Source organism: Pseudopodoces humilis, chromosome 20 (assembly GCF_049639895.1).
Source record: "Pseudopodoces humilis isolate 2021_Gansu_Grassland_sample_001 chromosome 20, ASM4963989v1, whole genome shotgun sequence".
NCBI classification, from domain to species: Eukaryota; Metazoa; Chordata; class Aves; order Passeriformes; family Paridae; genus Pseudopodoces; species Pseudopodoces humilis.
The window spans coordinates 2,495,696-2,507,951 of NC_142219.1; the positions used below are offsets into that span (position 1 = coordinate 2,495,696).

Below are 12,256 nucleotides of genomic sequence, written 5' to 3' on the forward strand. Positions count from 1 at the left end.
GCTGCACAAGAGACATGATGCGGAGAATACACAAATTCAGGAAACATGTTGTTAGGTTTGTGGGTTTTTTCTGCGAGTCAGGTCTCAGGATTTTCTTTGCAAGTTGCTGTCACTGCAGCTTTGGTGTGGAGGAAGCTTTTCTGAGTGGGTTGTAATGCATAAAACAGATTTTTCTCCACATTTCCCACCCTGCCTTTTCCTGGCCTTGATTTTTCTTAGAAACTGCCCTTTCTCAGGGACAGAGGGTGTGTAGCCTGGGGAAAGGGAGAAGCACAAGAGCAACCTGAGTGGGCAGGAGCAGGGGAGCGCTGCTGTCGGGTGGCACCTTGTCCCCTGCAGAGCAGATTCCTGCCACCAACGCAGGCAGTGCTGAACTGAACGGTTCAGTAATGCTGAAACGCATCAGGTTTTAGCAGGAGTGGGAATTGTTCCTCTGGTGACACCAGGATGGGGCTGGAAGGGCTGCTGAGGTTGGGTGCTTTTGTTGCAAACTCATTATATTCCAAAATCCCTGGTCAGGCCCAGGAAAACAAAATTGGCTAAAAAAGAGCATGCCTAAAATCTCACTGTTTCTTCCTTTATTCACTCTCTGGGCTCTCAGAAAGGAGCTGAAGTTCAGGCAGAGCTAAGTGAAGATGGACTAATGGAGTCAAAACAAATCAAAGTCCCGGCAAAGGGAATGAGACCCTTGAGATCTTTGTGGGGCTCAGTGCAGCTCCTGTTTTCCTCTTGGACTGCCTCTTCTTGCTCACGATGGTGTTTGTGCAGTCAGAAAACAGCACTGGCCTGGTGGGACCGGCCGTGTTGTGGATCCTGGTCACAGCCCTGACAGCCAGCAGCTCGGGGCAAGCTGGAAAGAGGGGGAAAGTGCTGCGAAAGTGATGCTGCTAATGGACTTTGAGGCACAACGTGGGCTGTGTGTGCAGCTCATCATCAGGTCAGGCTCCCGCTAAGGCTCAGATCTCACAGTCCACAAAGCTTTTACACAGAGCAGCTTGTGGCCTGATTTTCCCTGCAGAGAACAGAACTCTCTTACTGACACTTAGCCACACATTTTCTGCTTCGTACATTCCCTCTCCCTCAGCTGCAGCAGGATTTGTGTGGGCACAGACGCCGCTGCTGCGAACTGAGGGATTGGAGGGAGAAAATCAGTAGCCTCAAGCAAGAAAAGATTGGTATTAAAATAAACCAGTTGCTAAAACAACGCCCTGTGTCAGCCATGTGCTGGGATTAAATCCAGGGATATGTAAACAGGCTGGAATAGGTGGAGGATGTCAATGTGTGGGAGTAATGTGCTCACATTCCTTGGGGTATCTCCTGTCTGATACCTGGGAATAAATTCAGGTGCTGCTCCTCAAGTGCATCAGGGATGGGCAACTTTAAAAACCATTGTGAATTGCTTTGCTTTTGCATGTTACTGCCACACTGGTGCTGCCTGCTGTGAGCACCAGGTGTTGGCATTACAAACCTCTGCCCTGCAGGAGCTTGGGATATCCCACTTAATTCAGCCTCATAGCATCCACACAGGGGTGGATGCTCTTGGCACTGTTCTAGAGAGAAAACTGAAATGCAGGGATTTTAGTGTGACTTTCAGCATCCCTCATTTTGCTGCTTCTGAGCATTTGAGGTCCTTTTTCTTCCCATCCATATATAAGATTTGTGTGAGCATGAATTTAAACCCTCCTTTCTGTATTTATGCACTAAAGGGTTTGGCCTAACTCGGTAAAACCTCAGGTTGGGATTTAAAAATCCAGACCTGCATGTTGTACCAAAAAAGCTCAGTTTTCATAGAGCCTGAGTGCTCCCTGATCTGCTGACTCTGATGGGAGATACAAGTGCTCAACACCAGACTCCCTTCAGTAGCCTTTTCTCCAGATTGATGAGTGTTGGCTGTATCCTTCAGCAGTAAAATACAAGTCCAAATTTAGTCCCTGCCAGGCATGAAGATGTTTTCTTGCTTTTTGAGTTTTAATAATGCTTCTATCTTGGAGACATTCATTTAAATTTAAATATCTCAAGAAAACAAACATCCCTTTCTAAGGTTGTTTTTTTGTTGTTTTCCTTACCTTGGTTATTTTGTCTTGATGTGAATATATAAAATTGTGTATATCCACATCTGTATGTATGACACATGCTTGTTATTGATGCTTGAATAAGTCTGCGGGGGTTTTTCTTTGGATCTGGTTTTTGAGCTACTTACTTTGCTTCTCTCAATCAAAGACTGCTCCTCCAGCCACATGTCTCTGCCTGCTGTGCTGTTTGCTTTCTTTTCAAACCAGAGCTCCAATGAAATGTGGGGTGTTTCTGTTTCATTCCAATCGGCTCTGAAAGGTTTTTGCACCTACCAGCTTTGTTTGCCTCCTTCCTCCCCACCCCGAGTTCATCTTGCCCAGCCTCTGTCTGTTGGTCTAATATTTTGATTTCCCTGTTTCAACTTTGTAGCAGATGTTGTTCAGTCTCATGGTGCCGTCTTCATGGAAAACGCGTCCCTGTCCACCCCCATTTCAGCCCCTCAGTTCAGGGGCTTCCGGAGAGCCAGTGAGATCAGCATTGCCAGCCAGGTCTCAGGAATGGCAGACAGTTACACTGCTTCCAACATAGCCAACAGTAAGTGCTGCACCCCTCCGAGGCTCCGCTCTCACACCACGCTCCGGGCCGAGCAGCTTCTGTCCGTCCGTCTGTCCGGGGGGTGCTTCCCGTTCATAACCAAAAGCTTGGAATTATTCTCCCTTTGCACACTCAGTGCCATGGGTTATCACATCCCCTGGAAGAACAGGTGATGTATTTGCTGGCCACGCAGGGACCACGGCTGTGTTATGCATGTTGGACCTTTGCTGGTGATGAATTGTTCCAACAAAGATAATAATTGTAATAATTGCTGGCTCTGAGCACTGTTTGGCTGTTGTGTGAGGTGAGGGTTAATCCAGAGGGATTTCTGTGCTGCTGTGGTAAGTCATGCAGAACTGGTTGGGATCAGCACTTGACAGCAAATGGGTGATGCAGGATGTGGCTTGATGCAGATCCCTCAAACGTGGCCCACAAAAACAGGGATGAGTAAGCCCCTCTGTACCACTGAAAGGTGAGGACAGGTTGGTTCAGAACAGAACATTTATTACTTTGCATTACAAATTCAGCTCTTCTGCAGGCCACAGGGCAGCTCCCAGTCAGTTACAACCCATTTCCCAGAGCCAAATGAGGACTAAAAGGGATTTTTTATTTATTATTTTCCCCAAGACCTGTATAACTTCCTAACTCACATAGCGGAGAACAGACTTTAAGTAGAGAAGAACAAACTTTATAATTGGCTTGGCCCCTTCTTTGTTTCAGCTCAGGTATGAGATGAATTCTGTGTCCTCATGGACCTCTGGTAATTTGGACCAAAAAAAAGGCTGAAAACTCAAAAAAACCAAAACAAAAACTAAAAAAAAAACTTAAAAAAAAAAAAAATCACACACAAAAAGCCCCCAGACCAAAAAAACCCCACAAACCACCAATGCATATGAGAAAATCTTGAGCCCAAACTCTATTCTCAGAAGGTCTCAAAAATTTAGAGATACATTCCTGGCACGGGTTGTGAATTACTCACTCCTTAATTAATTGCTGAGGTTAATAATGCTCCTGGAGGCAGGTATGAGTTGTTGAAGGTCTGTGGGGGCTGCTGTAACCTCCTGCCCTGTTTGAGGCAAAACTCAGCAGCAGGACTGAAATACTTTCTCTGACAAATGAGGTTTTTGTGCTCAAAGTGTATCTGAGAGCCGACACCGCGCTCCCCGCGTGCGTCCTTTTACTTGTCCTGACATCCTGCCAAGCACTGCTAAATAGGAATCTGCTTGGGAGCAGCTCCTGAGGGAGAAGGTGTTTGTTTTGTGCTGCTTTCCCACCCACGGGGAGCTGCTGGGCTGGTACTCCATGGTGGTTCATGGGGAGGTTTTTGCTGGGGTGATGCCCCAAGGCCAGCGTGTCCCATGGAGAGATCTTGTCCCGAGCTACAGCAGGGTCAGGTCACACAACACTCACCTGTGCTTTCCCTGTGCACTCCCCCCTTGTGCAGCTTCTGCTTTGTGTAATTTATTCCTCCACACAGCCATCAAAGCCTGAGATCGGGGGGAAGAGTCTTCCCTCTACTCTGAGTGTCCCTTGAGCTCCGGCTCTGCCTTTGCTGCTCCTGCTCTCAGCCTCGTTGGTGTGGTGGTAACGTGGAGCCATGGCACTGAGGGCTGGATGTGATCCATGCTTATCCCCAGGGAGAGCTGGAGGAAGGTTGGAGGGACAGTGCAAAACCACAGTTCCCTTCCAGGAGCCTCCCTAGGGTGCAGCTCCCCTGGTACTGTGAGTTTGTGGAGGATGAAATCAGTGTGTGCCATAATAATAAGTGATTTCTGCTTTTTTTTATATTTTATTTTTCCTTTTAGAAAACAAACACCACCTTAATCATTGTAGGGGGTTTAGCCTTCTGTCCCAACTTGCCCTCCCTCACAAATCCCCTACCCAAACCTCGTTCAGGAGGCGTAGGCAACATAAACACGAAATCCCTGCCAGGGGAAGGAAGCTCAAAGGGCCACGGAGCCGGGCTGCAGGCTGTGCTCTTCGGATACCAGACCTGGACATCAAGACAGGTATTCTGGAGAGATCCACTCCTGTCGGCCTCCTCTCTCATTTGATAGTCACAGAACTTGACAACAAACCTCTGCGCTTTCACTGAGGCACTTGCAGCTTCTGATTGCATCTTAACAAGTATTTCTGTCACTTTGCCCTGAAGATCCATCATAACACCGCTAACAACTTGGCAGGAGCAGCAATTCTTCTGGGCAGAGCTGAGGGGACAACGCTTCTGCCTCCACCGCTGTCTTTTGAGCATGGAAGAGTCAATCCTGTCTGCTTCCTGTAAAGAATCTGAAATTACCCAAGCTGGGGCCTTGCATGAGAAATGAAAGTTGGGACATGACCAGGAGCTGTCAGTTTGGAAGGCAGGGAATCAGAAGTGGCTGCAAGGAGGTGCCTGTGAGCTCTGGAAAAGCCACGCTGATCTGTCAAACTTTGCTCCTCCTTCCCATGGCTCTTCAGAAAAGCAGGGACTATCAGGATGAGGGTGGCCAGGCACCTGTGCTGAATCCACATCCCTCTGTATTTGCTGTGGTGGGAACTCCGTGCAGGTCTCTGGAAGGAGCTGCTGGATCCATCTTTTCAGTTCAGCATCTGTGCTCGTCACCAGCCCGATTTCCCTTTGCAGAGGGGTGTGTTGGATTAAACCTGCCAGCTTTCCTGGAAGTCCTTAAAAAGGGAGCATTGTCACAGAGAGAAATCAAGCTGAGGAAGCCCTTGTCAAAGGCCCAGCTTGCATCCTGCATGCAAACACAAACAAAATTCTTCTGCTGCTCTCTTGATCTCCATCTTTTCTTTCCTTGGCTGCTTTTCTGGGCTGGAGTGCACAGGCATTGAGAACTCCTTGCTGCTGGGAAAGCAGCCCATGGCTTTGGGATCTGAGGCTTTGGACTGAGACCTTCTCATTTCCAGGGGTTGGGGCAGGACGTGTGTGTGGGCAGAGTTCAGGGCAGCTGAGGTGTGGAGGTGTCCTGGGGTGAAGGGTCGCTGCCAGACACTTGTGTGTGAGTTGTTGGCTCCCTGAGGGAGAAACTTGTCTGTTTTGTGTGTATCCTTGTCCCTCACAAAATCCCAGTGTGGTTTTTTGTCCCCCCGTGCAATGAAGTCTCAATACTCCCGGGTACTTTTGTTGTCCACCACAGAGGCTGTGCCCCTGGGAAGGCTGGGCTGCACTTCTCGGCTGCCTGTACCATGGTAGCCCAGGAGGGCAATAAGGATCTTTTGGGGACTACCAGTCCCATCAGCACGTGCCATATTCCCTGCCTGTGGTGCCTTTTAGCATCCTGTGGATTCCCAGTATTCAGTCCTCTTTAGTGTGGCCAACACCTGGATGCAATTCCCTGGTGAAAGCTGAAGGAGTTGGAAGCAGGGCCAGAGGTGGGCAGAGCGCACCCATCCTTCCTTCCACCTCTCCAGGGAGATGCGTTGCTGTCTTTATATTTTGGCTCATTGCACAGGAGCCTTGAGCCCCTTCCCTGGGGTCTGGACTAACAGCCAATTAACCTGTCCTCCAGTGCCTTCCTCTTTGCTTAAACAAGGGAGAGCTCCCTGCTGCTGGCCGTGTGTTCCTCCCTTGGTGTGAGCAAACACCGAGCCCTGGCTCGGTTGTTCCCCCAGAGCAGCGGGACCAGCCAGGGAGCAGCCACCTGGCATACCTGGAGCAAGGAGCCAGAGCCCTGAATTCCCTTTTGTGAAGCCCTTTTGTCTGAAGGAATGTTTTGCTTCTGTAGTTGCTGCCAAGTGGTGGGGAACCAAACGGATTGACTACGCCCTGTACTGCCCTGATGCCCTGACAGCTTTCCCAACGGTGGCTCTGCCTCACCTCTTCCACGCCAGCTACTGGGAGTCCACGGATGTCGTCTCCTTCCTGCTCAGACAGGTACAGTCATCCTCTCTCCCTGATCTCCCTTGGGTTGAAAAATGCTTTGGGCTCTTTGTTTTTCCCAGTACACCTTCCATAAGGTTTGTTGATGCATAGAGGTGAAAAAATACCCTTTGCCCCTGCAGATCCATTTTTCTTCCCTTCTTTTTTTTTTTTTTCCTCACCTGTGGTGTTGGTGGAGCTGCACACATCTGAACTTCATGGATATGCTGTCACACCTGCTTGGTTTGGGGCTGGGTTTATCATCAGAGCAGGATTCAGATGGGCTCACTGGGGATCCATGGAGAGAGCCCAGGGCAGTTTCCTTTCAGATCCATGGTGGCAAAGGTCAGTGGCAGTTGTTTCTTGAAGTGATCTGTGCTCTGTGTGTGCCAGGTCAGATCTCAAGTCTGAAACTGAAACTTCTCAAAGGATAAATTAAACCAGCACCAGATACAATAAAACCAAAAGGGAGGTTTTATATTAATTCAGCATGAATTCGTAGGCAGAATGCAGTTCTCCATTTTGCATTTCTAAGTTATTGTTGTCTCCTCTAGGAACTCATTGGGAGTTAGTTCTCATTCCTGCAGCACAAAAGAGTTCTAGGGCCAGGAGAATGGGGATTGCTGGTGTCTGGAGTCTGACACCTCGGATTTTATCAACCTATATTTGGCCTAAAATTCAAATTTACTGTCTAAAATGTATTTTTCCCTAAAAGAAATATTTTCCCTTCAGTTCCTTGGGGATGAGGGGGAGTTATTTGGCTTAAAAAATATGAACTCCCCAGGGAACAACACTTAGAGCATGGAGCTGGAAAAAACAAAACTCAAAGCAAATCTGTGGTTTGTGTTGCCCACTTCAGCACTGGGTTTGCTTTGTGTTAGCTCAGCTGTTAAACCCTCCCCGTTCTCCTCCAGCCTCCTCTGCTGCAGCTCTCAGTTATTTATGATTCTGTTGGCAAACTTTCTTTCAGTGTTATCTTCCAAGCAGTGTGAGAACCATAAACAACAGCACCGGTGGCAGCTGATCAGTGCTGATAATCCAGTGAGACCTTCTCTTCCCAGGCTCTGCCTGAACACTCCTGGCTGGATGGTCCCACATCAAACCCAGCCTAACAGGGCTGGAAAGAAGAGAGCTCTCACTGTGCACGAGGGAGAACAGTCATGACAGTCTCATACACAAAATGTTCCACTTGGGAAATAGCCAATTACTCAGCCCAAACCTGGCTCTGTAGCACTGTGTGGTGTTTCAAACCTCGTGGCTTGGGCACCTTGGAGGTACCTCTCCATCCATTCTAAACCTGCTGGTGGCTGCCTGGGTAGTCTGGCACCTCCTTGCCCAGTGCCTGTGTCTGTTCACTCCTCTTTGCCTTGAGACCAGGGTTTTTCTCATCTTTTGTCTTCTCACTGTCCGTTGCCAGTACCACACAACTGCTTCCCCTAATAAGGACTTGCTTCTAATGGCCTTTGAAAGTCATCTCTGGACAAAATGTAAAAAGAAGCTGTTGAATAGTTTTAGTCTCCAAAGATAAAATCTTGTTAAAACAAGCCCAGATAGGATTCAGAATACATTCCTGATTTAAATAATTTTCAGTAAAATTTGTTATTTTGTTTACATTGGATTTCCATGAGCTCCCGCCCCAGCAAGCTCATCCTCCCTGGGGTCCTTTTTCAATTTCCCTGGATGAAAACCAGCTTCAGTTCTGCACAGAGAGCTGGCCTGTGTCAGCCAAGCTCAGCTGGAGAGCTGTTGACCTCACAGAGAATGTTCAGGACCTTGTAAAAGAGCCCACATTTAGGAAGCTTCTTAATTTTTTGGTCACTAAAGTCTACTGGCAGTTTTGGAGTTCTGTGTGCAGGATCACCTCCCAGTCCTGCAGTGCTGTGAGTCTTTGAGGTGTCCCCCAGCCTTTGGGTGTTATTCTTCCTTTTCCATTCTAGAGGTTAAGAGCAACCTAGGTAGGATTTAACCCTCTTTATGTTTTTGCCTCCCATCCCTGTCCATGGCCTGGTGACAGACAGGAATTGCCCTGCAGAACTGGGTGGTTGGCAGTGACATCCCACCAGCACAAAGTCCTGGAGTTCTGTCAGCCTTGGATTTGGGGCCAGGATGGACAGACAGCCTGGGCTCTGCCTCACATGCATCCAAGCCAGACCCCGTGTGCCTCCACAGGGGTCAAATCAGTGAGAGGAGCAGAAGCCATGGGACAAGAGGTGGGAATTTCAGTAGGAATTAGAAACAAGCTGAAGGAACGGCATCTGTCGGCATGCGGCCAGTCAGAGCAGCTGGTGCTGGATCTGTTATGGAATGGGGGAAGGCTCGTGGTCCCTTGCAGACTGTGGGAAGGGATAATGAATCCCTGCAGGAAGGGCAGGTCTCTTAGTGGGGAGCTCATCCTGCTGTGTTTGAGTCAGTTTGGTACCTCCTGACAGTCCAAAAAACCTGCATCCCAGCCAGGATTAAGTCAGTGCTGGCCACAGGCTTTGCCAGTGCAGAAAAGGCCACTTGTCTTGTCAAACCTGCGAGCTGACAAGCCAAACACCCAGCAGCAAACTCAGGGGCATCTCTCCAGGCATTGCCCTTCCTCACCACTGGCCCAGGAGATGCAGAACAGCCAGGCAGGAGGAGAGGGCTGATGCCAGGATCTGTCCTCCTGCAGGTGATGAGACATGAGAACTCGAGTGTTTTGGAGCTGGATGGGAAGGAGGTGTCTGTCTTCACCCCCTCCAAGCCCCGTGAGAAGTGGCTCCGCAAGAGGACGAACGTGAAGCTCCGGGTAAGGGGGGTTTTGGGGCTGCACAAACTGCTCTGAGGGCATGGCACAGACAGAAGGTTGTGTTGCATTGCTGGGCTGTTTTAACGGTTGTATCCTACCTGGGTGCTTGTAAAAGAGCAGCCCTAAAGATGTGTGTGTCAGCAAGGTCTCCTCTTGACCTTGAGTCTCTAAAACAGGAAATGTTGGCTGTGGGTAGGGAACGAGTCAGAATGGAGCATCTTTCAATGTCCAATAATACCAGTTCTCATCTCAGTAAATGCCCTTTGCTCCCAGTAAAGTCTTCACTTTCTGAGAGGGCAATTCTGTGCTAGAACTGAAACAAGATCAGCAGATTTCTCTGGCAGCTGTGTGTATTTCCTCTTAATTCCGAAGAGTGAGAGTTAATAGAGAGTTTCAGAATTGCACGTACAACCTGCCATGGAAATTGGCTCTCAAGCACTCCAATCCACCCATCAGTTCAGGGCACAGAGCCTCACCTCTGCCACAGGTCAGATTCTTTCCCAGAGCTGAGGGTGGAATGGAGGGAGGAAATGGCACAGAGAAACCCATGCTCCAATTTGTCCAGTTATATTTGGCATTTCCCTGTGAGGTTATCCATTGCTGAAAACTGTTTATTTTTTTTCCTCCTCCCCTCTTGCCTCGTGCAGAACGTCACAGCCAACCACAGGATCAATGACACCATTGCTAATGAGGATGGGCCCCAGACCTTAACTGGGAGGTTCATGTATGGTCCATTAGACATGGTCACCCTCACAGGAGAGAAGGTACCGTGTGTGCTGGGGGGTTGTCACCATGTGGTGACAACGGTGGGACAGAGGCAGCGCTGGTCAGTGCTCCCTTGGTTCCTGCTGGGGTTTGCTGCCCTTGTGTCCTGGCCAGGTTCTCCTGCTCAGACTTGTGGGTGCCTCCCACCAGGAACATGATTTGTCACAGAGGTCTCACCACCGAGGTTCCATTCCAGCCCCTGATGTTCGGGTGCTGCCCAGCTCAGATCCTGAAGTGTAGAGGGTGGGAGCAGGACCAGCCCCGCTGCCACCCAAGGGAGTGGGGGGATGTCCCAGTGCTCGGCCTGTCCGGCTGGGTGTGACACAGCCTCACTGTCCCCAGGTGGACATCCACATCATGACCCAGCCACCGTCGGGGGAGTGGGTGTACTTTGACACGGAGATCAGCAACAGCAGCGGCAGGATTTCCTACGTCATCCCCGAGGAGCGGCGCCTGGGCATTGGCGTCTACCCCGTCAAGATGGTGGTCAGGTGAGGGGCCTGGGGCTTGCAGGAGGAGCAGAGAGGAATTGGATGGCTGTAGAACATTGTCCCTCCTGTTGCTGGGTGGGTTCAGAACCTGGTTTGCCAGCAACAGAGACAAAGCCGTTTGTACTCTGCAGCTGTGAGGGGAAAATCCACATTTTATTCTGGCTCCTGCATCACCACCAGCACAGGAATTGAGCTCCCACTGCAGGAGCAGGTCTTCTGCACCACAGGGCCTCATGGCCATCTGCAAAACTGCACAACTGAGCATATTTTAAAGACCATAAACTTGTCCTTGAGGGACAGGACTTTGTACTCGTGATGATTCACAGCCCAGGGGCTCCTGCTCAGCTCCATTTGCTGGTGTTGGGCTCTGGGAGGGGGAGGAAGGGAGGGTGGTGAACCCAGCAATGGTTTTCTGGGGGTAACTCTCTAGTCTCTGCTGCCAAGGAGTGCTAATCCATCCCCACTTGAACACAGAGGCCCTCACACAGTGCCTGTCGCTGCTCTAACTGAGGGTGGCATCACTGTTGCAGCCTTTGGGTCAGATGCGGGAGCTGCTTTGGGCTCGTGGTGCTCTGCAGGTCCTGGTGATGCCTTCTGGATATTTTGATGCCTCTAAGCACCTGCATCCCTTCCCTCAGGGGTGACCACACGTTTGCTGACAGCTACATCACGGTGCTGCCGAAGGGGACGGAGTTTGTGGTGTTCAGCATCGACGGCTCCTTCGCAGCCAGCGTGTCCATCATGGGCAGCGACCCCAAAGTCCGCGCCGGGGCCGTGGACGTTGTAAGGTCAGGGCAGGGCCTGGGGCAGTGGATCTGACGTTGGCCTTGTTCTGCAATCCACTGACCTGTGCCTTTCCTTCCAGGCACTGGCAAGACCTTGGCTACCTCATTATCTATGTCACGGGCCGCCCTGACATGCAGAAGCAGAGGGTGGTGGCATGGTTAGCACAGCACAACTTCCCCCACGGGATCGTGTCCTTCTGCGATGGGCTCGTTCACGACCCGCTGCGGCACAAGGCCAACTTCCTGAAATCCCTCATCACCGACGTAAGCCTGGCTCCGCTGAAATAGCATCGTGGCACGGGTTTAGATTGCTCCTCGTCCAACCTCCACTGTCAGCAGCAGTCTCTTGGCAGCAATGTGACCTGCAGTGGAAGATGAATCTGTTCATTTTATTTTCATCCCCTTATTGCTCTACAAAAGTGTCTGTGCTGTTAAATTGTGTTGCCTCTGCTCTGCACTGTTCCATTTCATCACTGCTCCTCAAACCCCTAATGGAACAGAGGCAGTAGAGCCTCCCTTCCCCCCACGGGCACTTTTTTCTCCTGCTTGGTGACTTTTTGGCTGCCTGTGGTGGAGACAGCAGGACTGAGAGGGGATTGAGCTGCTGCAGAAATGGCTTTGCTGGGAGACTCCACAGAGATCTTCCAGGCATTTGACCCTTGGGACGCCCTGATGTTGCTCAGCCCAGAGCCTCAGGGAAGCTCCAAAATACAACAAAGTGTTTTGTGTCTGGAAGGTGAAGGATCTGCCAGTATCCCAAGTACTTGCCATGTTTTATTAGCAGGAAAAGCCTGTCCTTAACTTTCTTGGGTTCCCTTTTTTGGTCTGAGTGGCAGTGGAGGGAGCAGCTGGCCCTCAGTTGTTCTCTTGTCCTCCACAAGTTTGGGACCAGGGTCAGAAATTCTCTTCCCAGCCCCTGCTCCAGCCCACTACAGAAGGGGTTGTCCAGGAGCTGCTCTCTGCTTGAAGTAGAGGC

At 50.2% G+C, this 12,256-nt stretch overlaps 1 protein-coding gene across 15 annotated transcripts in view; it reads left to right on the top strand.

Moving 5' to 3' along the window:
- The window catches only part of PITPNM2 (phosphatidylinositol transfer protein membrane associated 2), a 123,649-nt gene that overhangs the window by 106,385 nt on the left and 5,008 nt on the right, over positions 1–12,256 (top strand). For 11 of the 15 annotated variants that reach the window (XM_014253859.2, XM_088065177.1, XM_014253860.2 and 8 more), the window contains 8 exons: positions 2,443–2,607; positions 4,413–4,616; positions 6,333–6,481; positions 9,123–9,239; positions 9,887–10,003; positions 10,347–10,495; positions 11,134–11,283; positions 11,361–11,544. In XM_014253859.2, coding sequence (XP_014109334.1) covers positions 2,443–2,607; positions 4,413–4,616; positions 6,333–6,481; positions 9,123–9,239; positions 9,887–10,003; positions 10,347–10,495; positions 11,134–11,283; positions 11,361–11,544 — 1,235 coding nt within the window. The remainder of the gene's footprint in view (positions 1–2,442; positions 2,608–4,412; positions 4,617–6,332; positions 6,482–9,122; positions 9,240–9,886; positions 10,004–10,346; positions 10,496–11,133; positions 11,284–11,360; positions 11,545–12,256) is intronic. The other 4 variants (XM_088065178.1, XM_088065179.1, XM_088065176.1 and 1 more) reach the window with 3 other exon arrangements.